Source organism: Aquarana catesbeiana, linkage group LG02, assembly GCF_042186555.1.
Source record: "Aquarana catesbeiana isolate 2022-GZ linkage group LG02, ASM4218655v1, whole genome shotgun sequence".
Taxonomy (NCBI): Eukaryota; Metazoa; Chordata; class Amphibia; order Anura; family Ranidae; genus Aquarana; species Aquarana catesbeiana.
Window position 1 is genome coordinate 242,892,179 of NC_133325.1, and position 27,147 is coordinate 242,919,325.

At 43.5% G+C, this 27,147-nt stretch overlaps 1 protein-coding gene across 2 annotated transcripts in view; it reads left to right on the forward strand.

The window, feature by feature from the left end:
- SLAIN1 (SLAIN motif family member 1) overlaps positions 1 to 27,147 on the forward strand; it is a 116,282-nt gene that overhangs the window by 82,779 nt on the left and 6,356 nt on the right. For both annotated transcript variants that reach the window (XM_073614349.1, XM_073614348.1), the window contains 2 exons: positions 6,412 to 6,561; positions 23,981 to 24,263. In XM_073614349.1, the coding sequence (XP_073470450.1) occupies positions 6,412 to 6,561; positions 23,981 to 24,263 (433 nt within the window). The remainder of the gene's footprint in view (positions 1 to 6,411; positions 6,562 to 23,980; positions 24,264 to 27,147) is intronic.

The following is a 27,147-nucleotide window of genomic DNA, read 5'->3' on the forward strand; positions in this document are numbered from 1 at the left end:
GGACCACGATGTGGTACTCTTAACGCATACCTGTCGGCCAGGAGTGCCAGCAGGTGGCTGAAAACAAACCCCTGAACATGGCGTCTGTCCCATAAATACCCTCTCCCAGAATGCAACTCGGAGGACCACCTCCACCGAGTTGTCCACGGGACAGAGGAGCACTCATACGCTTCAACACGTTGCCTTTCCAACACCAGCCAATGGTGACAACGACACCCACCGGCACAGTGTGGAACTACACGCAACTCAGCCAAGCTGGAACAGAGGCAAATCTAACTTCACCTAACAAGTAACCCACATAATTTACCTATCAGCGGTAGATTAAAAATCTACCAGCGCTACATGTGCATAAAGTCCATGATTGAAATAATGTTCCAAAATATAAAATCTGTTTTACGAGGGGTTGATTTACTAAAACTGGAGAGTGTTAAATCTGGTGCAGCTCTGCATAGAAACCAGTCGGCTTCCAGGTTTTTTTTTTTTTTTTTTTTGTCAAAGCTTAACCACTTGCCGACCGCCCGCCGTCGTTATACGTTGGCTGTTTGAAGAGGATTATCGTTGTTATGGCAGCATATCTAGCTGCCATAACCCCGGTATTCTCTTCAGTGGGTGGTTGGCTTTCAGATAAAAGTTGTCTCTGCGGCGGATTTGCCACAAGATCATTTTTATCGGTGGTGGGAGAGGCCCCCCCCCCCCCACTCTCGCCGCTCTCCGGTGCCCTTGGCTGCTTACAGGAGCCACCGGTAGCGGACGGAGGCGATTGGATCCTTCTCGGTCTGTGGTATGGAGCTGAGGGGAAGATGGCCCCCACTCGGCTCTATACCATTGCAGGGCAGAAGCGACGTTAAAACGTCACTTCCGCCTGTAGCTCTTAAAGGGACTTTTTTTTTTTTATTGCATTTTAGTGTAAATATGATATCTGAGGTCTTTTTGACCCTAGATCTCATATTTAAAAGAGGTCCTGTCATGCTTTTTTTTTTTTTCTATTACAGGGGATGTTTACATTCCTTGTAATAGGAATAAAAGTGACTTTGTTCTTTACAAAAAAAAAAAAAAGTGTAAAAATAAAAAGTAACACGTCCCATCCCGCTAAGCTTGTGTGCAGACGCAAACGCATCCGTGAGCAGCGCCCGCATATGAAAACGGTGTTCAAATCACACGTGAGTTATAGCAGTGATCGTTAGAGTGAGAGCAATAATTCTAGTCCTAGACCTCCTCCTGTAATTCAAAACATGCAACCTGTAGAATTTTTTTAAACCTCACCTATGGAGATTTTTAAGGGTAAAAGTTTGTCGCCATTCCATGAGCGGGTGCAATTTTGAAGTGTGACATGTTGGGTATCAATTTACTCAGTGTAACATTATCTTTCACAATATACAAAAAAAATTGGGCCAACTTCACTGTTGTCTTACACTTTTTTGAATTAAAAGAATGTCTTTTTTTTTCAAAAAAAAGTGTGCTTGTTAGACTGCTGCGCAAATACGGTGTCACAGATTATTGCAACGACTGCCATTTTATTCTCTAGGGTTATATATATATATATATATATATATATATATATATATATATATATATATATATATATATATATATATATATATATATATTAATTATATTTTTTATGTTTGGGGGTTCTAAGTATTTTTTCTAGCAAAAAAAAATTATCTTAACTTGTAAACTCCAAATCTCAAAAAGAGGCTCTGTCCTTAAGTGGTTAACCACTCGACCTCCAGAAGATTTACCCCCTTCATGACCAGGCTGTTTTTTTTTGCGATACGGCACTGTTTTGCTTTAACTGATCATTGTGTGATCATGCAACCCTGTACCCAAATAAATAAAATTTTATATAATTTTTTCCCACAAATAGAGCTTTTTTTTTTTGTGGTATTTGATCACCACTGGGTTTTTTTTTTTTCATTTTTATTCTCCTCTATAAACAAAAAGACCACCAATAAAAAAAAAAAAAAAAAAAAACATTTTTTTCTGCAAAAAACATATCCAGTAAAAAAACAATTGAAAAAAATCAAATGTGTTCATAAATTTAGGCTAATATGTATTCTGCTACATATTTTTGGTTAAAAAAATCCCAATAAGCGTATATTGATTTGGTTTGCGCAAAAGTTATAGCTATGCGATATATACTGGCGTATTTATTTTTATACTAGTAATGGCGGCGATTAGCGTTTTTGTAGTGGGACTGCCATATTGCGGTGGACAGTCGGACACTAACTGACACTTTCTGGGAACCAGTGACACGAATACAGTGATGAGTGCTAAAAATATGCACTGTCACTATTGACACTGGCTGAGAAGGAGTTAAACCTCCTAGGGTTAACTGTGTGCCTAGCAAGTGTTTTACTGTACTACGTGTGCGCTTTTACTCGGGGAAGTGATGGATTTTATTTCCTGCAAAGGACACAAAATCCATCCCTTCCCTGTCAGCACAGAGATCTGCCTTGTTTACATAGGCAAAGGTCTGTTCTGTGTCTCTGCCAGGCAATCGGCGGGTGGCAGCAGACATCCAGTGCCCGATCAGCTTCTTCTGTGAGTAATCACCCATGCGCCCCCAGGCGGAAGTGCAGAATCACATAGGTAGGCATGTGTGATTCTGCACAGGAGAGCCATCCTGTAGCAGTATATCTGCTATGGGGCGGCCCGTAAGCAGTTAATTAAACTATGCTAAAGTTAAAGCTGCTACCATTCACAGCTGCACCAGATTTTGCACGCCCCGGTTTTAGTAAATAATCCCTAAGTGTATGTTAAATGTTAATTCTATACAACCTTGTGCTCAGGAGTTCCCCTTTAAAAAGTGCCCACTTGTTGGATTTAGTTGACCCCTTTTAATCAATAAGGAGGACTATCAGTGCTCTTAATGTAATGTTCTAATACAGAAGAGATCACCCCCAAGAGGCACAGAAGTGAACATCCATAGGTGTATCCAGTCACATACAGTATGTTTTGAGTTATGGGAGCATCATCTTAATTAAAAGATGCACACACAATAGCAAGGTGGCCATTCAGGCACCCGGAATGACGAGCTCACCAAGAAACGCGAAACTGCCACTGCTCCTCTTGCCCCCAGAGCCATAAATGAAATGATGTTGCTTGAAGTCCTGACTCAACACGTTTTGTCACTGACCAGATCTCTTCAGTGGCTGATTGGCCTTTTCTTGAATAAATACATCAATAAGATTGCAGAGTGTAAGAGTACCCTTCTTCCCCTTTCGGTATGTATTTAACGTCTGAAGTGAGGAACCTTTCATCCCCCTCCGATATCCAGTGCCAAGTCCATGACCGGAACATACTTTTGTAAAGACGTGACCTTCCAAGCCAGCCAAGTCTGGTGCCAATGCCTCTACCCGATGATGGGTCACCTCACCTTTTCGGTAACTACCTTTTTGGTTTTGTCATAACAAACCTTGAACGTGTGGATCCAGGGTGGCATTTTCAAGGACTATGCATTGGATTTTTGCACTCTGCCCTCCTCCCCACTTTATGCTTTCAAACCTGATGTGATCCCCATTATAATAGGCGGATCTCTTAACAGCTGTCCAGCAGCTTTTATCCCAAGGGGTCATCATTCCTGTACCAGTAGTGGAACAATTTCAAAGTCTCTCTTTGAACCTTTGTTTTAGGCCCATAGCCAAATGGAGAAGTTTAAGCCCATTCTGGTCCTAATGATACTCAACTTGTTCTCATGAGTTCAAATTTTTTTTTTGTGGAAAATGCCAGGGGAATGGCGTGGTTTTTTCTAATTGTGACAGCGGATGCAGGGAGGAGGTCATCCGCCTGTTGTCACAGGGAGGGGGAGGTGGTGGATGCTCAACATGTTACATGTTACACCACACAAATGGATGTAACTTGTAATATGTTGAGCAAGAGACCAACTTAACCCTTCTGGTGTTTACAAGTTAAAATCCATATTTTTTGCTAGAAAATTACTTAGAGCCCCCAAACATTTTATATATACAGGGGGTCCCCTAGTTTCAAACATCTGACTTACAAACGACTCCTACTTACAAACGGAGGGAGACAACAGGAAGTGAGAGGAAATCTACCCCTAGGAAGGGAAATTCACTTCTGTAAGAGCTATTATGGGGAAAAGGTACATCCACTGATGCTTTATCACCAAGGCTTGTTTCCACAACAACACAAAATTTTCAAAATCCAGTTGTCATTGGGACAGAAAGTGAGGTGAAATCTTCTGAACAGGGGCACACACATCAAAACAAATGTTACAGGGGTGTTAACCCTTCCCTATGCTATCCAAAAAGCTTAAAAATAGTTTTTTTGGCTGGAGCTACACTTAAAAAATTTACCTGTTCCGACTTACAAACAGATTCAACTTAAGAACAAACCTACAGTCCCTAACTTGTTTGTAACCCGGGGACCCCCTGTATGTATATATATATTATGATATATTTATTAGCAGAGATTTTTTTATTTAATGTGAAAGATTGTTACGCCAAGTAAATAGATACTAAACATGTCATGTTTTATAATTGCACGCACTCGTGGAATGGCGACAAACTACGGTACCTAAAAATCTCCATAGGTGACGCTTTAAATTTTTTTTTAAATTTACGGTTACCAGGTTAGAGTTACAGAGGAAGTCTAGTGCTAGAATTATTGCTCTCGCTCTGACAATCGCAACGATACCTCACATGTGTGATTTGAACACCGTTTACATATGCGGGCACGACTTCTGGTGACGGGGGCGCTTTAAAACAATTTTTTTTTCTTATTTTATTTATTTTTATATTTATAAATTGTTTTAAAAAAATAAAAATTTGATGACTTATTGCTGTCACAAGGAATGTAAACCTCCCTTGTGACAGTAATAGATGGTGACAGGTACTCCTTTTATGGAGGGATCGGGGGTCTGAAAGATCCCTCCTTTGCACTTCAAAGTATTCAGATCGCCGTTTTCTGTGATTCTGAATACTGTGTATTTTTTTTAAAACCGGCGCCATTGGCAGCCGAGTAAATGGGAAGTGACGTCATGACGTCGCTTCAAGGTTTACGATTAGGAGGCTAGAACGAAGCCGCTCACGGCTTCCTTCCAGCCCGTCCTCAGCTGCCGGAGGCGGCCGATTGGTCATCGGGCCTCCCGATGGAACGGGAGGCCCTGTAGGAGCGGCGGGGGGGGGGCGTCCCCTCCTGCTCCAGTATAACAGCCGAGCTGCTTTTAGCCGCATCAGTTGTTATACCAGGAAAGCCGATCGCCCACTCTACAAACCGGTACGGTACAAAACGGTACCGGGATGATGCGGGATGGCATCATCCCGGTATAACCCCCAAAAGCCGAGTACGCACATCTGCGTACGCTCGGCGGGAAGGGGTTAAATTGTAAATTTAGTCAGAAAATTAAGTCCTGCTAGATCACTTCTGGCTGGTCCTTTGTGCAGGTATAACTATGTTAAACATTAAAAATAAGTTCCTATACTGTTTAAAATCTGGTAATACAGTCTCACCCTACTCTGCACATGCTTAGTTGCTCTCTATTTTTAGGCACTGCCGAGTTTGTATAGGCCGATCTGCTGACATCCTAAAGATTTACTACTGCTCAGGGACTCAGAGCTTAGGCAAAATGGCAACCTCCAGCAAGAAGAAATAGGAGTGCAATTTACAGCACACACTAATGTTGGTAGCATAATTATTAATGTGGAATGTATGTTCCTTGCTAAAGAACATTATTTTTATCAAGTTGTTATGGGTAAAGTTCCACCTTTTAAAGTGAAGGCACTCAAGTGGTAAAAAAAATTGCCAGAAGATGGGGTTTGTAATGTATTGTTAAAGTCCGTTGGTTTAAACCCTATTTTTATATTCAATTTATTTTATTTTTTTTAAACTCTTCTATACAGGGCACTTTTACCCCTTCCTGCCCAGGACAATTTTCAGCTTTCAGCGCTGTCACACTTTGAAGGACAATTGCACAGTCATGCAACACTGTACCCAAACTAAATTTTTATCTTTTTTATCTTTTTATTTTATTTTTTTTACACAAGTAGAGCTTTCTTTTAGTAGTACTGTATTTAATCACCACTGGGTTTTTTATTTTTTGCTAAATAACTGAAAAAAGACTGAAAATATCTGTAAAAAAAAAAAAAAAAGCTGTTTTTTTTTTTTTTTTTTTTTTTTCTTTTCTTCGTTATAAAATGATACAAATAATGTTTCTTCAAAAATTTAGACCAAACTGTATTCGGCTACATTTCTTTGGTAAAAATAACCCAAATCGGTGTTGATTATTTAGTCTATAGGAAAGTTAGAGTCTACAAAGTATGGCATCCACTCGGAACGGTGAATATCCTGCCCAGCGGTCGTTTGCCTATAGGACGGGCGGGAACTAGTTAATGTTTGGTTTGTATGTATCCTTTGACTAGAATGCTGTCTTTTCTTCTTTCTACCTAGATAAACTACGAAGGAGCATGCCTAATTTGGCTCGAATGCCAAGCACAACAACAAGCACTGTGGTTTCCCCTGTTACTGTACGAAACAGCCAAAGTTTTGATTCTAACCTCCATGGTGCAGCAAATGGGATGTCTAGGCTGCAGTCAAGTAGTAAGTACAGTGATCATTTTTATATGTCCCAATGTCTTTAACCACTTCGGCAATAAAACAATTTTTTTTTATTTGCACACCTGTAAAACCCCCAGAATATTATATATTTTCTGAATGAAAGGGGACCTGTAGATTAAAGAGCTAGTTGCTATTTTTTATGTCACACAATATTTGTGCAACTATTTATTAAAGGGGTTGTAAAGGTTCATGTTTTGTCACCGTAATGCATCCTATGCATTAAGGTGAAAAAACATCTGATGATTACCAGCCCCCCAGTTTACATAACTGAACCCTCGAAAGTCCCACACTCGATCGTTGCCCGGGCTTCTCCGGTCTTCTCGGCTCTTCATTGGATAGATTGATAGCAGCGCAGCCATTGGCTCATGCTGCTGTCAATCACATCCAATGACGCGGCCTGCCGGGGGGGGCGGACCGAGTCATACACGCTGTGTCTATGGATGCAGCGTGTATGACAGGGAGCATGCCCGCAAGTTTACCCCCTCGGGATAGAGCTTCCCAGAGGGAGGTTAGCTATTGCGGGGAGGAGCCGAGACAGCCACCAAGGGACCCCAGAACAGGAGGACAAACTCATACAACCCCTTTAAATACATATTTTCAGGTAAAAATATAATAAATTTTTTGGTGCAAATACACAATATAATGCCTAATTTGTTTTAGAGGTTGCGATAAGATACCAAATATGCCAGGTCTTTAAAATTGCGTGCGCCAGTGATATTGCAAAGGACTACGTTACCCAAAAATCTTCCATAAGTGATGTTTTACAACTTATCTGTTTAGAGTTAGTGAGAGAGAGAGATTCTGTTCTCTGGCACAGTACTGGCACAGATCGGGCTCAGGTAAGTATTTAGGGAGGAGGGGGGTGGAGGGGAGCTGATCAGTGTTTTGTTTTTTTTTGTTTTTTTGTTTTTTTAACCTTATTGCAGAGAATGCATTAACCACTTCAGCTCTGGAATGTTTACCCCCTTTATGACTAGGCCATTTTTTGCGCTATGGCACTGCGTTACTTTAACTGACAGTTGTGTGGTCATGCGATGCTGTACCCAGATAAAATTGATGTTTTTTTTTTTTTTTTTTTTTCTAGGTATGCTTCTGAAGGGAACTAAAAGCATCTGAAATTAGATCACTTACAGATATACGTTATCTCACAAAAATGAGTACACCCCTCACATTTCTTTATCGTACATCATGGGACACAGAGCCATAGTAGTTACTATGTGGTTATAGGCCACCTTCAGGTGATGGACACTGGCACACTCTAAGACAGGAAGTCCACTCCCTATATAACCCCTTCCACTACTGGGAGGGGTTATATACTGAGTATATAACTGAGTACCTCAGTTTTTCCGCCAGTGTCTTCCCAGACGTAGATCTGTTTGCGTCCAGGTTCAACAAGATCGACAACTTTGGGTCAAGAACAAAGGATCCGCTAGCAGGCTGAACAGATGCCTTGGTGTTCCTGTGGAATCAGTTCTCACTGAATTATGCATTCCCTCCTATTCTGCTGCTTCCACGACTTCTTCACAGGATCAAGCAGGAAGGGAAGTTGTGATTTCTTGTGGCCCCAGCATGGCCCAGAAGATCCTGGTATGCAGAGATCATAAGGATGGCGGTAGGGGACCCATGGACCTTACCACCACGTCCAGACCTTCTCTCGCAGGGTCCTGTACTCCATCCTACCTTACTAATGCTAAATTTAATGGTTTGGCTATTGAGACCCACATTCTGAAGAAGCTTGGGTTGTCAGGTACAGTGGTATCTACCTTGATTTAATGCAAGGAAGCCAGCCTCCAGGATCATATATTATAGAGTCTGGAAGGCATATGTCTCCTGGTATAAATCCAGGGGTACCCCAGGAAGTATTTCATAGTTAGAATCCTTGACTTTCTGCAGATGGGTTTAGAAATTAAGCTGGCCTTGAGTACCATTAAAGGCCATGTCTCAGCCTTATCAGTATTATTTCAACGACCACTTGCTTCGCATTCTTTGGTCCGTAGCTTTATTCAGGGGGTAATGTGGCTTAACTCTCCGGTTAGGTCACCCCCTGAACCCTTGGGACTTGAATTTAGTTCTGTCGGCATTACAGAAGCAGCCTTTTGAGCCGATACGGCATATTCCCTTGGTCCTTTTGACAAGGAATCTAATTTTTCTGGTAGCCATATCTTCTGCAAGAAGGTTATCTGAGTTGGCTGCTCTTTCTTGTGAAGAGCCATATTTAATTATTCAGGATAAGGTAGTATTGCACCCTCCTCCTAGTTTTCTACTGAAGGTAGTGTGAGGTTTTCATTTAAACCAGGATATTATTCTACCTTCATTTTTTCCAGAACCCTGTTCTACGGCAGATAAATCACTACATTCTCTGGATGTGGTGAGAGCAGTCAGTCTACTTGAAGGCGATTGCTCAGATCCGAAAAACTGATGTTTTGTGTTGCCTGAAGGTCCTTGAAAAGGACAGGCAGCATCAAAATCTACTATTTCTAAATGGATTTGGCAAGTAATTGTTCAGGCTTATGGTTAGAAGAGGAGGATTCTACCCTCTCAAATCAAAGCGCACTCCACTAGTGCTTCGTGGACAGTGCATCACCAAGCTTCCATGGCTCAAATCTGTAAGGCCGCAACTTGGTCTTCAGTTCATACATTTACCCGATTCTATCAAGTGGCATGAGGATATCGCCTTTGGGCGTAGTGTGCTGCAGGCGGCAGTATAAGTCCTCTAGTCTCATGGTGCCCTACTTTTGTTGTGTCTCCCTCCCTTCAGTTGGCATTGCTCTGGGACATCCCACATAGTAACTACTCTGGCTCTGTGTCCCATGATGTACGATAAAGAAAATAGGATTTTTATAACGGCTTACCTGTAAAATCCTTTTCTTGGAGTACATCACGGGACACAGAGGTCCCTCCCCTCTTCCAATACACGTATATTGCTTTGCTACAAAAACTGAGGTACTCCCAGTAGTGGAGGGATTATATAGGGAGTGAACTTCCTGTCTTAGGGTGTGCCAGTGTCCATCACCTCAAGGTGGCCTATAACCACATAGTAACTACTATGGCTCTGTGTCCTGTTATGTACTCCAAGAAAAGGATTTTACAGGTAAGCTGTTATAAAAATCCTATTTTTTGTAAATATTTGATTACATCTCTTCATGTGACAACAAGAAATTACACTTTGCTACAATGTATAGTTGTGAGTATACAGCTTGGTTCAGATGGTGTCAAGTGTGTGTGTGTGTGTGTGTGTGTGTGTGTGGCGGCAACCAGGTGAGGAGTACAAAGACCAGTGTGTCTTGCCTACAGTCATGCATGACTGTAGCCAAGACGGTGTGTGTCATGGTCTGGGACTGCATGAGTGACGTCGGCTCTGGGGAGCTACAGTTCATTGAGGGAACCATGAATGCCAACATATACTGTGACATACTGAAGGGGAGCATGATCCCCTCCCTTCGGAGACTGGGCCGCAGGGCAGTATTCCAACATAATGACCCCAAAAAAACCTCCAAGACTACCACTGCCTTGCTAAAGAAGCTGAGGGTAAAGGTGATGGACTGGCCAAGCATGTCTCCAGACCTAAACCCTATTGAGCATCTGTGGGGCATCCTCAAACGGAATGTGGAGGAGTGCAAGGTCTCTAACATCCACCAGCTCCGTGATGTCATCATGGAGGAGTGGAAAAGGACTCCAGTGGCAACCTGTGAGGCTCTGGTGAACTCCATGCCCAAGAGGCTTAAGGCAGTGCTGGAAAATAATGATGGCCACACAAAATATTGACACTTGGGGCCCAATTTGGACATTTTCACTTGGGGTGTATTCACTTTTGTTGCTAGCAGTTTAGACATTAATGACTGTGTGTTGCATTCTTTTGAGGGGAAAAGCAAATTTACACTGTTGTACAAGCTGGTACACTCACTACTTTACATTGTAGCAAAGTGTAATTTCTTCAGTGTTGTCACATGACAAGATATAAAATATTTACAAAAAATGTGAGGGGTGTACTCACTTTTGTGAGATACTGTATATGATGATATTTTTATATTTAATAATGAGTTTTTTAGGCTATATTTTTGACTTTTTACTTGTTTGTTTTATATTTTATTTGGTCCCAGTAAGCGCTGTACCAACTTATAAAATAGTGCTAAAATCTTGTGAGCCACAAATGGGTTAATGCCTCCAATGTGAATAAATGAACCTAATTCAGCTGCACACACTAACCACGTTCCATACCGTGTATATGCCACAATAAAATAAATATATGTGCATGCGCTAAAGGCTATAAATACGTGAACAAAGAATATAATAAATCTATACAATATTGAAAATTACGAACAGTGTCAAATGCCTGTGAAGAAAGTGACTAAAATCCACAATTGAATATATGAATAAATGGTAACAAGCAACATGCAAAAAAAAAAAAAAGTGAGAAAGAAAAGAAAAAAATCCTTTTAAATAATTAACAAAAATATATAAGTGCTACTTGATAAATAAAGTGTCCGAAACCAATTCATACAAACGAATATATCTCAGTCCAAACCATTCACAAGAGTATATAAATCAAAGTGCACAATAGTGTCCAAACAAATAGCAGGCATTCCTTATGCTTGTATTTATGAAAAAGTGCTAAATATTCCTCGTGCTCTTAAGAGATGTGCACGTTATGGCATGCTGCAGTGCTCTCCAGTGACCCCCAATGGATAATGCGCTCACCTTAGACCATGTGACACAGTGGCTAAACAGTGTCATACAGGGTCTGCTGGTGATGATCTGTACCATGCTCAAATGGTGACATATATATAAAAGAAAGGAGACTCATAGCATAATACCGTCAGGAATTTATTTGAAAAGCCATAAAAACAATCCCTCCAGGAGGGTACTCACAATGCTTGGGTGCGTCAGTGCACCATCCTATCCAAAGTATGCAATACAGATGAATCCTGTGGTGTGCGGTGCGGTGTACAATCCTCTGCCTGTCTGTGTGTAGAAAGGACGGAGCTTTCTACACACAGACAGGCAGAGGATTGTACACCGCACCGCACACCACAGGATTCATCTGTTTTGCATACTTTGGATAGGATGGTGCACTGACGCACCCAAGCATTGTGAGTACCCTCCTGGAGGGATTGTTTTTATGGCTTTTCAAATAAATTCCTGGCGGTATTATGCTATGAGTCTCCTTTCATTTATATATGTCACCATTTGAGCGTGGTACAGATCATCACCAGCAGACCCTGTATGAGCCCTGGAGTGGCTCTAATGCGTGTTTTGACACTGTTTAGCCACTGTGTCACACGCTCTAAGGTGAGCGCATTATCCATTGGGGGTCACTGTAGAGCACTGCAGCATGCCATAACGTGCACATCTCTTAAGAAGAGCATGAGGAATATTTAGCACTTTTTCATAAATACAAGCATGAGGAATGCCTGCTATTTGTTTGGACACTATTGTGCACTTTGATTTATATACTCTTGTGAATGGTTTGGACTGAGATATATTCATTTGTATGAATTGGTTTCGGACACTTTATTTATCAAGTAGCACTTATATATTTTTGTTAATTATTTAAAGGATTTTTTTCTTTTCTTTCTCACTTTTTTTTTTTTGCATGTTGCTTGTTACCATTTATTCATATATTCAATTGTGGATTTTAGTCACTTTCTTCACAGGCGTTTGACACTGTTTGTAATTTTCAATATTGTATAGATTTATTATATTCTTTGTTCACGTATTTATAGCCTTTAGCGCATGCACATATATTTATTTTATTTTCGCTGTACCAACTTGATACTTGTGTTGAGATTATCCCCTCCCTCTAGGGGAGCAATCCTTGTGCAGGAAGCTACCTTTTATACACCATTATTCTTGGTATACAGTAGTACAGCATCAATTTATTTTTGGATTGTGTAAAGTCTCAAACAGAGCTGTGGTAGCTTCTATAAGGCATTCTGGAGATGACAAAAAGCTTTGGAGGTGGACTGTCAGTGGAAGGGCCACATAATATATTCAGACGTGTACAAATGCAATCACAGTATGCAGATGTGCACATCTTTAATTTCATACAGTTCAGTTTACAAATATATGTTCTGATATGCGTGTGTTTGTCAGTGATACAAAATAAAAAATAGAGGACAATATGGACATTTTTCTCTTTCTTGCATATGCAGTAAATATTCAAAAATACATTTGTTTGGGTTATGTTGGTGTTATTTTAAATTCTTATTCTTTTGTCAAGTGGCTTTCTAAAGGTTAGCTCCACACATAATTCAAACCCCTCCCGTATTCTTGATTCTGAGACTGAAAGTTACAACTTTAGTCTAGCTAGATGTGGGTTCCCTGTATATTTCTGTGTGCAAATTTGTAGTACCTGGAAATGCTACTGAGCAAGGTTTTCAGGAGGCATATTTAAGCAATGGTATAAACACATCCCCCATGGGCCCACTGACTCCTGCTTCTTGGATTTTGTTAGATGCCTTTTAAAAAAAAGAAAAAAGTACAGCAAAGGCTTGGTCTGTCCAGGTAGACCCGAAAACTGGTTAGCACAAATTTCAGCTCGGATGCACTGACTGCTGCGCTGCCAAATGGCATAATTAATCTCCATACCTTGATCTTTGTGAAAGAAGTTGAAATATTTCTGACCAATCCATTGGTTAGTGTTTCACCTTAAATAGAGCTTGGTAATGTAAGGAATAGGTCATCAAAGTCATGCCCATGGTTCTTCTAGATGCTCTGTTAGCAGCCCCTGGGAATCTAAGCTTGAAGTTCGAACAGGAAGTACAACTATTGATCTCTGTAGCTGTCTGTGAATATACAGCTTGGGGATTCACATAAAGAACAATATAACTTCGCTGTAGACCTATGCTCTTATATGTTTTTATATAAATCTTTAGTGTGGTTTCAAGAAAATACTGCGTGTGCCATTACCATTTTTTATAGCAATTATAAAAACTCACATAGTTTACTAAAGTAAACTTGTATTGGAAATTGCAATCTACATTAAACTAGGAGAATTTATAACTAAATGGATCAGGACCAAGAGGGAGAGATGGCTTATAGTTTGAGTTTTTTAGTTTCTTGGGTTTGACTTACAAGTGTGCTCTGAAGTAAGGCAGGGCTGTGCAAAACTCCTGTCCTTTAAAGAGGCCATCTCCTTTCAAAAAACGAATTTTGATTTATTCCACCAGGGGAACAAGTTGTTCCTGTTAGGACACAGATTTGTGAGTGATATTTTAGTCTTTGGCAACAGGGTCTGCTCTGGTGGCCAGCACTGCCACTCACAAAGATCACGCAGTCTGCAAGGCTGTGTGAGCCATCTGCAGCCACTTGTAAAAAATACCCAGCCCTAAGCTGAGTGATTAAAAAAATAAAAATAACTTCCGGTTCCGGCGCCACATGAGGAGGAGGTGAGCAGCTTCAGCTCCCGCACAGCTCCTCACAAAACCGGCATCTAATTCAGCCACAGCGCCGGTGGGAACCCCTACTGCCTCTGCTCCATCTCAGGCAGACATGGATCGCTTCGTGGAGCGATCATATGCTCGGGCGCTGTCCTCGCCCCCCTCCACAGCTCCGCCGGCGGGAGACACAGCGGCCGACACAGCCAAGATGGTGGCCACTCCGGACACAGCAGAGCGGCCTCAGCAGCAGCCGCAACCTCCCCCTGCCCCTGCTATGGCAGAGACTGACCTTACATCCCCTGCTAACATTGCCCAGGCTGTAGTACAACTTCTGGGGCCATCCCTAACAGCCACTGTGGACGCAGCGGTGCACAGAGGGCTGGAACAGCTACACATAGAGCTCCAGGCTCAGGCCCAGCGCATCACTCAGGTGGAGGAGAGAATATCTATACTTGAAGATGACTGCACAGCCTCATCTGCAGCACTTGCACGCATCACTGCCTCGCATAGAGACATATGGGACAAACTGGACGATTTAGAAAATCGCTCAAGAAGAAACAACTTGTGCATAATTGGCTTGCCAGAGTCGATCCCGGCCTCCCACCTTACAAATGTATGTGCGAAAACCATCCCAGAGCAACTTGGCCTCCGCATACCCTGCACTGTTGGACGAGCGCATTGTATGGGTCAATATTCTGACACACGCGCTAAACCTCGGCATGTGATAGTGAAATATTTGAACTATGCTGACAAAAACGCCATAATGCAAAAATTTCGTCGCACGCGCTCACTGGTGGTAGATGGCACGAAACTGTTGCTCTTTGCGGACTATTCCATAGAGGTAATGAAACAACGCAAGGCATTCTCCTCGGTATGCTCCACTCTGCACCACAATCAAATCCGATTCTCCCTAGCTTATCCAGCTGTCCTCCGCGTTCAAACACCTGAAGGGGAGCAACTCACCTTTAATACATCTGAAGAGGCGGAAACCTACCTAGCCAACAGAAGCTCCGAAATGGAACACAGCGCCGCTGCAGAGGGCTCACCATCGTCATCTTCACAGCACGGGTATGGACCCCCTAAACACCCCTGAAGCCCGACCAAACCACCATACAAACGCAGCCGTTTCACCAACCAGGAAGATCACTCTGGGAATTGTTGAAGGACTTCACATCACCACCTTTTTCACCTCGCCATCTACTAACGGGTAGTATCAACCCATCTTATACGTTTTTCTTTTCTTAATTTTTTATCCTTAAGACGAGGATGCTTTTGGTGCCTCTAGAAACTGCCGTACATGCTCTTTATGGAGCACTACCCCTACCAGCCTGTAGCTAAAAGTTATGCATTTATAGTGATATGGTCATGTAACTCAATAACGGAGGTGACCCCCCACTACCTGGGGGACCTTCCTTTTCAGGGACACTTGCAATGTTTTTGTTATTTATATTTTCTATTTTCTGGTTTGTTTAAGCCTAATCTAAAGAGGGGGGCCCTCCCCTGTGTTTAGCCTACCTCACCATTGGTTAGTTTAAACCTGCATTGCCTCCTTAGGGAATCCTCCCTAGACTACCCTCCCTTCCTATCCTGTACCCCCTCCTCCCCCTATCCCCCTTTCCTCTCCCCTACCCTCCCTATCCTCACCCCCCGTTGCTAACACCCTGCCCCCACGTGAGGAGCTGGCAATCAATGGGAGCTATGCTAACTAGATAGGTGGGACCTCATGTGGAAAAAAGAGAAGTCCACATGTCACGTTATATATTTCCTTATCCGATATTCTGCTTTATTAATGTTTATAACTTATTGTTGCTTAGAGAAGTTTAAGTTCATGTTTGCCAATCTAGCTCATATGTCTTCAGGGGATCTGAGGCGCTTTGGTGGCTCCCAAAAGGTAGATAACACATCTACAAAGGGGTTATTATACAAACCCCTAAACCAAACCATTTTTAACTGCCAATCATGTCACAGTCTACAGATGGGAGTCGCCTAAGGTTTGTCTCGTGGAATGTTAAGGGGCTGCGTTCCCCAAACAAACGCATGTCCATCCTCAGACACCTGCGGCATCTCCGGACTGATGTGGCTCTACTTCAGGAGACACATTTGGCTGCAGACGACTTGCAACGTCTTCGTAGAATGTGGGTGGGCTCTGTTTATGGTTCACCGGCAGTAGGCCGTAAAGCGGGTGTTGCTATCCTTCTACACAAGAATTTACAGCACACGGTTAGGGATGTCAAGGTTGACTCGGAAGGAAGGAAAATGACTCTACATCTGACTATAGACGACAAACCTGTAGCACTTACTAACATCTATGCTCCCAATTCTCCTGACACCTCCTTCTTTCAAGATTTAGTGAAATGGGTGCTAACTACCCCAGAGACGTTACACCTAATGGGTGGGGATTTTAATTCAGTCATGTCCTCCCTAGCTGATCGCACAGGCCCCCCTACACATAGAACACACACCCGTACCCCCTCATCATCAGCATCTACCCTGCTGTCACAATCCGTCGCCTCCATGCAATTTGTAGATGTCTGGCGCTTGATGCACCCAACGGATCGGGAATACACTTTTTTTTCGCCCCCGCACAATACGTTCTCACGTATAGACTATTTTTTTGCCTCCCCGGCTCTAAGCTCCGTAATCACTGCACCAGACATACAAGACGCAGTGATTTCAGACCACAGCCCAATTGTGGTTCATTTAACCCAAACAGCTCGTTCATCCCCCTCCCCTACTTGGCGCTTCCCCTCCTATCTAGTTGACAATGAGGACTTCCAACATACACTATACTGCGCCTGGGAGGAATACATCTCCACTAATGGAGCTCACATTACAGACCCTAACCTCTTCTGGGAAGCAGGTAAGGCCTTCTTACGGGGTAAAATAATTTCATACACAACCCAGTTCAAAAAAAGAGCCAAGCAACAATATAGCAAGTCAAGCGAAGCCCTGCGCTTGGCACATGAACAGCTCACATTAAACCGCACCATAGAGAACATACAAAAATGGAGACAGGCTAAAAGCACCTTTGACCTCTGGGCAGAACAGCATGAAGCGGCCAAAACGTCATACTCTCAGCTACATTTCCATAGATTTGGCAACAAGGCTGGCAGGCTCCTGGCCAAGATGTGCTCAGGACCCAGACGTCCTACCCGTATCTCTGCTCTTAGAGCTACGACAGGCTCTCTGGTCACCTCCCCAGCTGAAATTCGCAACCTACTTGTGGAATACTATACTAATCTATACAAAGCTGACCCGACTGACTTACCTACCACTGACTCTCTGCTCGACAAAATACGTCTACCCAAACTGCACCATACACAATTGGAGACATTTACGATCAAAGACATGGCCTCGGCCAAAGCCCCGGGACCCGACGGATACACCGCCGAATTCTATAAAATGACCAGGGAATTTATTCCGGATACCTTAAAACATGTATACGCAGCCATGTGGGACGGAGGGCCCTATCTTCCTACGGGAACACAGGCCCACATCAAACTAATCTCTAAGAAAGGGAAAGATCCCCTATTACCGGGTTCATACCGACCGATATCGTTAATCAATGTCGATGTCAAAATCCTATCCAAAATAATTGCCTCACGCCTAGCTCCCCTACTGCCATCTTTATTACACCCAGCCCAATCTGGGTTTGTTTCGGGCAGATCAGCTACCCTAAACATTCGCAAAGTATTAATGGCTCTGGAATATGCCAAAACCCACCCTAACCAAGACATTGCCATCATGTCCTTAGATGCGGAAAAAGCCTTTGACAACATCAGTTTCTCCTGGCTCTTTAGAGTGATGACACAATTTGGATTCTCAGGACAGATTATGCGATTCCTTCTACAAATGTACGCATCCCCTACCGCACGTCTTGTCACCCCTGACTTTATTTCAGACACGATTCCATTAACAAAAGGAACGAGACAGGGCTGCCCCCTGTCTCCACTCCTGTTCAATCTAGCAATCGAACCCCTGTCCAGAATATTAAATTCAGTTGATGGAATCAGTGGCATCACTCTAGAGAACCACACTCTTCGTTCGGCGCTATTTGCAGACGACATACTATTGTTCTCCACCGACCCTATAGCAGACTTTGACAGACTCAAACAACTTTTTTCAGACTTCAGACTTTGCTCGGGATTCAGAATCAATTTCGATAAGAGTGAGATCCTACCATTGCACCCCCATCTTTCCAGTAAATGGAAACACCTATCCCCCCTGGCCATAGCCAACCAACATATTACATACCTGGGCATTAAAATAGGACGTGAATTACCCCCCTTTGATAACCAAAATTGTGAAGGAGTTGGAGGCTTGGGGGACCCTACCTCTCTCGCTCTTTGGGAGATGCCACCTTTTCAAAATGGTATCTTTCGCACGCTTGCTTTACCCAATGCAGACCATACCTCTTCTAATTAAACATTCAGATATCCAAAAACTCCAGAAGGCCCTAACTGCCTTCATATGGTCTCGCAAGAAACCTCGCATAGCGCTGCAGAAACTGTCTCCCGAAGGGCGGGGGCGGGGCGGGACTGCCCAATATGCGATTCTACAACCTGGCATGTTTACTTAGACAGGGCTTAGACTGGTTAACAGGTGGTTCTAAATATTCTAACTTATCCTTAGAAGAGGCTATGGTACACCCATATGACCTCTCGGCCATCCTCCATTCCAATCCCAATACATTACCCCCCCACCTCAAAACAAGTGTATTCATTAAGGATACGGTCACTGCTTGGAGAGAAGTAAGAAAGCTGCTTAAATTGCCATCCAGCATCTCCAAATACCTCAAAATACAAGGCAATCCTATGTTCCTTCCATCTATCATCCATAAAGCTTTTGGCCAATGGAAACTTAAAGGCCTCACGGATGTCTCGTCTTTCTATCTCAACAAGCCGGGCAAATTCAAACCATTTCAAACTCTGAAATGTTTTCTTCCATCACCAACTCATCAACTACCGTATTTATCGGCGTATAACACGCACCGGCGTATAACACGCACCCCAATTTAGGAGGGAATTTTAAGGAAAAAAAAACTTTTAGGAGGGAAGTTGAAGGGAAAAAAAACTTACATTTAAACGCCCATCATTGCAGCCTTGTCAGTGCAGCCTTGTCAGTGCAGCCTTGTCAGTGCAGCCTTGTCAGTGCAGCCTTGTCAGTGCAGCCTTGTCAGTGCAGCCTTGTCAGTGCAGCCATGTCAGTGCAGCCATGTCAGTGCAGCCATGTCAGTGCAGCCATGTCAGTGCAGCCTTCCCCAGTGCAGCCTTGTCAGTGCAGACTTCCCCAGTGCAGCCTTGTCAGTGCAGACTTCCCCAGTGCAGCCTTGTCAGTGCAGCCTTCCCCAGTGCAGCCTTCCCCAGTGCAGCCTTCCCCAGTGCAGCCTTCCCCAGTGCAGCCTTCCCCAGTGCAGCCTTCCCCAGTGCAGCCTTCCCCAGTGCAGCCTTGTCAGTGCAGCCTTCCCCAGTGCAGCCTTCCCCAGTGCAGCCTTCCCCAGTGCAGCCTTCCCCAGTGCAGCCTTCCCCAGTGCAGACTTCCCCAGTGCAGCCTTGTCAGTGCAGCCTTGTCAGTGCAGACTTCCCCAGTGCAGCCTTGTCAGTGCAGACTTCCCCAGTGCAGCCTTGTCAGTGCAGACTTCCCCAGTGCAGCCTTCCCCAGTGCAGCCTTCCCCAGTGCAGCCTTGCCCCAGTGATCCCAGCCATTCTGGGCTTCAAAATCGCCGATCGCGATTTGAAAATGGCGCCGCCGGCGCCGAAATACACAGAGCCGGTCCTCGGCTCTTTCCAGCGGCTCTCGTTCACTTTCGGCTCCACTCGTAGTCCCGAGCGGAGCTATCCGAACCTAGCCGAGTAGGTTCGGATAGCTCCGCTCGGGACTACGAGTGGAGCCGAAAATGAACGAGAGCCGCCGGGAAGAGCCGAGGACCGGCTCTGTGTATTTCGGCGCCGGCGGCGCCATTTTCAAATCGCGGTCGGCGATTTTGAAAATGTGACAGGTCGGGATTGCAGGGGATCGGCGTATAACACGCACCTGCGATTTTTCCCCTGGTTTTAAGGGGAAAAAAGTGCGTGTTATACGCCGATAAATACGGTATCTCAAATCATGCTCTGGCCCCAATACCAATCCACTTGAAACATCCTGCATTGATACTCTCATCAAAAGCAATAACTACTCCATCTCCAATATTTACTCCTGTCTCATACAACATCAAACACGGAAATATGCCCTCAAACCCTTTCAAAAGTGGTCACACGTATTAGAAGACGAGTCTCTGCCAGAAAAAATCCTTGAGGGATACAAAACAGTCAATCTTACTGCTTCCGAATCTTGGAGGGAAACACAATTCAAGATCATTCACAGGGCTTATTTTCCATTCCGCTTCAACAAGGCGGATCCCACCCAAGCGCAATGTTCCTGGTGTAACCTACCTCGCCCCACCTTGCTACATAGGCTCTGGGACTGTACCTAGATTGATGCTTATTGGATTAAGGTGATCACCTACATCAACGAGGTCCACAAAATTCAGTGTACTAAGGACCGCCTATTATGCCTGTTTAGCATACCCCCTTCACCCTCATCGCCAACGAGGGTCTCACAAAATATTCCACATTGGGCTCACCTGTGTCTTCTAGTGGCCCGCAGGACTATTATGTCTCACTGGATATCAGCGACTCCACCTACCCTAACAATGTTTAAAAAGGCCTTGGCATCACTTTTCCATCTAGAGAGATTGGACACCATCACCCTTAATTTCCGATCGACTTCCCGTTTTTTTAAAAGATGGAGAAAATACATCGAAGCTACATTCGCTCCACAGGCACTAATGGATATAATGCACCCATTCCGCTACACGAAATGGTACTTGACAAAAGATCTCACCAACTCTCTTGGCCGACTTAAAATACCCCCCACCCCGGATTCCTTTACATTTAACCCACCGTAGAATATCCACAAATCCATTGTGCTCCTTAACATCCACCCCCCCGCATTTATTATTCAATATTTCCTAGTATAGTGAGATCAATCAGGTTATTTATTATACCCTGACCAATATATACCATGCTCAGCCAGGTATGTACAGACGCTGCCTCCACTCCTGAAGATATCTAGATGCTAAGATTTCATATGTCGAGCAAAGTTATGCTCAATAAAGTTGATAAGATGGCAAAAATGAACTCCCCTGACCTCCCCTTCCCCTAATTTTTCTTTTTCTTTTATGTTTTCTGTTTCTTCTCTTTTGCTCTAACTGATATGACAAGCCTTTATTTCAACTACTATGAGAAGTCATTGTTCTTTACAGATTGTAACAATTAATACTCTGTAACCTTTGTTACACTCAGTTTTATACTATTGTATGCCATAAAACCCAATAAATATTTTTCAAAAAAATAAATAAAATAAAAATAAATAAATACTTATATGAAAAGATCAGCATTTCCAAGTTATGTCATACACGGCATTGGCCTGACAACTGATCAATCATAGTTAAAATCATCACACAGTGCCGCAGCGTGGCTATGTAAAAGTAGCCAAATAGATTACACAGAACCACAACGCTAAGTGATCCGTCACTATTCTGAATGAACAATCAGCACTGCTTGTTTATTCATGATAGTAAAAGAGCACGGAGAGCTGCAGCTTTGTCTGATTTGTCTGCAGTTGCTTGTACACATACAAGGCACTGGCTGGACCTACACAGTCGCAGCTCTGAGTGATCCTTTACTATTCTGAATGAGCAAGCGTTTCTGATTGTTCAGTCATAAGCTTAGAGAAGGGGCAGGCACTCTCCTGGCTGTACGTTCCCAACAGGATCACCCATAACTTGGGCTTTGAGATGGGGTGGAGCTGCAGCCAGCATAAAAGTGTTTTTACGGGACACGAGGACCCCAATCAGAATGGATCCAAGTGCTATATGCACTTGGTCCTCTTGGGAAATTGAAAAAGTAATTTCTAATCTGCAACACTGTCATTTTCTGTAAAATTCAATGCAATATGGCAACCTGGAGGCCTTCTGTACATGCAGTGGTGGCTGATGCTTAATATATTGGGGGGGGGGGGGTGAAAACTAACACCCCCAGGAGACAGACGGGACGACTGCGATCAGGGCATTACCTTTGGAGTCAAGGGGAAGGAAGAGCCGGGCCATTAATCCTCCTCCCGAGCAAACGGGTAGTGTGTCCTGAGACCCGATTGGCCAGGGAGTCCTAAGACTCAGGTCACAGGAACTGCTTCCTGATTGGCCAGGATGAGAATTAGGAAGACAATAGCGAATATTAATGCGCTATTGTTACACAACTTGGTAGGCACTGTGCCCTGAACCTATACTTTTTTTAAGCCAATTAGACCCTCAGGCTCTAATCGCGTGCTTCAAAAAAAGAATAACTCCCATTGGAATCCATGTGTCCAGCATCCCGCATGTAGATTAGGAGCTGGGCACATGGATTTGGGGGCAGTGCCGCTGCGCCCCGTATGGAAATGTCATTACTTGTGTGATTGGCTTACTGAATTCCCAGAACTCTGCACTAAGATACAAGATCGATTTTAGGCATGTCATGTTTGGTCATATATACCCAAAGGGTTAATCACATCTAAGGCCGGGTTCACGCTGGTGTGACACGACAGCCGTCCTACTTTGGATCCAACTTTGCCCTGCGACTTGAAGCCGACATACGTCCGACTTTCAATGAGTATGGGGTTCATCGTACCCCTACCCATTCACCTACGAAAAAGTGTCAATAAAAAAACACATTAGACAGGTTTTTTTAAAGTAATTTATTAGGCAGCTCCGGGGGTCCGACTTCGGGGGTCTCTTCCCTCTTCTCCGCGCTCTCCGGTTCTTCTCCCGCTCTCTTCTGCCGAGCTCCTCTATCTTCTGCTCTTTTGCTAGCGGTGGCCCTGTCTTCTCCGTCGTCTTCTTCCACAAGTGGTGACATCATAAGGGGCAGAGTCACCGGATGACATCACCCGGTGACCACCCCCCCTGCCTATATAAGTCGCTGCGCACACAGCGACTTATATTCACATAGGGTGGGGGGGCCGGGATCTGGGGGTACTCACGCCAACAACACTCATGCTCAATGAACAGCGTTGTTGCTTGAACTACTTTGGAGGGGGTGTACTGAATCACTGGAGACCTGGTCCTCTGTACTCTTGCTGGGTGAGTGCAGTGGTCTAGCTCTCTGGCTTTTAAAAAATAAAAATAAACAAAAATTATTGTATTTTTCCGTTGGTCTACACCACACTTTTAAAAATAATCAGCACTGGCAGGTGTTAATATATGTATCCTGACAACTTTCTCTAAAAACTTGCACTGTGGAAGCTTCAGGAGGTAAGGCTGCATTCACACCTGAGCGTATTGACTTTCAGGCATTTTTATTTGAGAGTTTTTGAGTGTTTTTAGAAGTATATTAAAAGCTTTTCAGAAGCGTATTCTAAGCAATTTACAGCTTCAGGCGTTTGTTTAGTCAGTATACAGTACTAGGGGGAGAAGAGGGGAAGGGAATTGGGGGTAGAGAGCTGCTGTTAGAGCAGAAAACATGCAACAAAATGATTGTAAAATGTTCAAGTCACGCGTTTTCAGGCGTTTCTATTGAAGTCTAAAATTCTTGTAACCTGACAAAAAGAAGCTTGTGTACTTTAAGCAACCAAGTGTTTTGCTTCAAGCAACAGAACACTTCTATGTGAACATGGGCCATTGAAATGAATGGGATTTGGCCTGTTGAGTGTTTGAGCTTTAAGCCGAAAATCGCTCAGGCGTGAACAGGACCTAAGGGTAAGAACTATGGAACAATTTAGATTATCTGTCACTTTCTATCTCTGTGTGTCATCCTCTTTACATTTTCCTTGTGTTTTATGTCAAGTCCTAAGTATAGAATAAAGAAATCTTTGACATAAAACCCTCTTTAAACTTAAAGAAAAAAAAAATGTGCGATTTTGTTTTTAATGTTCACATGCAGTTTTTACTAATTGTGTTTTTTTTTTTTTTTTCGTGTAGTCATATAACCTATTCTCTTTTACAGTACCGTCCCCTGGTCAACTGCAGCAGAGGGTCCACAGTGTGGGTAACTTCCCAGTATCAGTGAGGCCACCTCTGAAAGCCACAGCCTACGTCAGCCCGACTATACAAGGCAGCAGCAGTATTCCACAGTCAACTAGTTTACAGTCTTTATCAAGTTCTGGGATCCCTATGCCAAACAAATCTGCAAGTTCGTTGCCTGTCAGAAGTGCACTGCCTAGACCATCACTGTCGAGCACAGGGGGAAGTGGTATACCCCGAAGCAAGATTGCTACTCCACCACGCAGGTAATTAAGCAAACTAAACCTGTTCAATAATAAAAAAAAAAAAAGCAAAAAAAAAAAAAAAGCTGAAGTTCATGTTAAAGTAAACATATTTTTGCATAGTTACATTTGTCCAGCTCGTACCAGTTTTTATCTGCATTTTTCATACCTGGATTTTTCATAATCTGGAAATCACTGTAGTAGGCACTGCTATCACAGTGATTGCTGCTAGATACTGGCTTCCTTGGTGAGTTACTGCCCTTCTGCCTATTGAACACACAAGGTCACACTTGTTTGGCACATGCTCCATTTAGGCAATACTTTGCATTTCTTTGTCTTTCTTCATGTTGAAAGTAACAAGTTCACTTAACTTTCACCTTTCCCAGGAGTATTTGCATTCCCTTCCCACCCCATCACTCGAGTTTGCTACCAAGAGTAAAGCAGAAATACCATGTACTTCAGGCTCTAGAGAAACATGCGACTTCCTCCCTGCCCCATATGACAATGCTGGTGCTTGGCGATTGGCACAGTGCTGTCACATGGGGAGAGAGTCTTGAGCCCTGTATAAGCTTTAAGTACTGACGGCCTATCTAATTTCTTGAGACCCTAACATGCCAGAAAAGTACAAATACCCCCCAAATGACCTCTTTTTGGAAAGAAGACATTCCATGGTATTTAGAAAGATCCATGATGAGTTTCTTGAAGTTGTCATTTTTTCCCACAATTCTTTGCAAAATCAAGATTATTTTTTATATTTAATTTTTTTTCACAAAATTGATTGTCAAATTAGCAGGTTATTTCTCACACACAGCATATGCATACCACAAATTACACCCCAAAACACATTCTGCTATTACTCCCGAGTATGGCGATACCACATGTGTGAGACTTTTACAAGGCGTGGCCACATACAGAGGCCCAACATGCAGGGGAGCACCTTCAGACGTTCTGGAGCACCCAGGCCAATTCTCATTTCTCTCCTACATGTAAAAATCATCATTTATTGGCTAGAAAATTACATAGAACCCCAAAACATTATATATGTTTTTTTAGCAAAGACCCTAGAGAATACAATGGTGGTTGTTGCAACTTTTTATCTCGCACGGTATTGGTGCAGCAATTTTTCGAACGCGTTTTTTCTGGGAAAAGAAACAGTTTTGTGCTTTAAAAAAAACAAAACCGTAAAATTAGCCCAATGTTTTTGCATAATGTGAAAGATGAAGTTATGCTGAGTAAACAGATACCTAACATGTCACCCTTCAAAATTGCACACGCTCGTGGAATGGCCCCAAACTTCGCTACTTAAAATTCCCATAGGCGACGCTTTAAAATTTTTTACTGGTTACATGTTTTGAGTTACATAGGAGGTCTAGGGCCATAATTATTGCTCTCGCTCTACCGATCGCAGCGATGCCTCACATGTGTGGTTTGAACACTGTTTTCATATGTGGGTGGGACTTATGTATGCGTTCGCTTCTGCATGCGAGCACATGGGGACAGGGGTGTTTCAAATTTTTTTTTTTTATTGTTCATTTTACTTTATTTTAGTTTGACGCTTTTTTTTGCCCGAAGGGTGGCGGGAGGGGGGGACGTCCCCTCTCGCCTGCCGTAAGAACGATCAAGCAGTGGAACAGCCGCTATGATCATTCCTATGGTGTAGGGAATCGCCGGCTGAAAGAGTTGACATCTGAACGATGCCTGTAGCTGCACCCATCATTCAGATATCCCCGCACAAGGACGTCTGACGGCTGGCAGGCGGAAAGTGGTTAAAATTGTATTTTTTTTTTGTTTAACACAAAGTTGTCCATTTATGCAATATTTCTAACACACAGCATGTACATACCAAAAATGACACCCCAAAATAGATTCTCCTACTCCTCCTGAGTACGGCGATATCACATGTGTGAGACTTCCACAGTCTCTCCACATACAGAGGCTGAGCATGGCTGGGTATCACAGGGTATTGCAGGGTATGGCGGGGTATTGCAGGGTATTGCTGAGCATGGATGGATGGCTGGATGTGACTGCATTCGTCACAGAGCAGCGCTGTGGGCACTACAGATCCAGCCCACATCGCTACTGCCATCCGATCCCTCTCCCTCTCCTCCCACACTGTACCGATCGGTTTGTTTACATGTGATCGCTCCGTCATTTGACGGAGCGATCACATGGTAAGCGGCCGTTTACTGTGATCCGTGGACCCGGCGGTCACGGATGTTCTTGGGTGCGTACCCCAGGGGGCGCGCAAGAGCTGGATTCTGGGAGGACAACATAGTACACCCTCCCGGAGTTAAGCAACCGCCCTGTAGCCATCATTTGGCTATGGGCCGGTCACTAAGTGGTTAAAGGTTTCTAAGACTTTATATAAAAGTCTTTTAATTATTGCACATTCTTACATAGTTACGTGGTCAGTAAGGGGGTGGGTGTGGGTGTGTGTGTGTGTGTGTGTGTGTGTGTGTGTGTGTGTGTGTGTGTATGTGTTTATGGCAATAGTAAATCGCATATCCCTGTATGTTGTGGTCATTAAGGTGCTCATCTAATAGTTTTTTGAAAATATCGATGATCCCTGCTGATACCACTGCTTGTGAAAGAATTCCACATTCTTACAGCTCTGACAGTAAATAACCCTCTACACAGTTTAAGGTTAAACTGCTTCTCTTCCAATTTCAATGAATGGCAGTGTGTCTTTTTTAAAACTCTCTCCCACTGAAAAGTTCTCTCAGCTGAAGACAAGCAAATCCTGGAATACAGTATCTCAGTGCAGCTCTCAAAAAAGAGAACTAAGCATTTCTGTCACTAGGGGGCACTGCAGGGGCAAGGTTCCTCCAGTTTAGTTTGCTAAACTGGAGGAACACCCCCTCCCCCCCCCACTGGTTCACCTTGAACAGGCAAAAAGTTCTAGCGAACA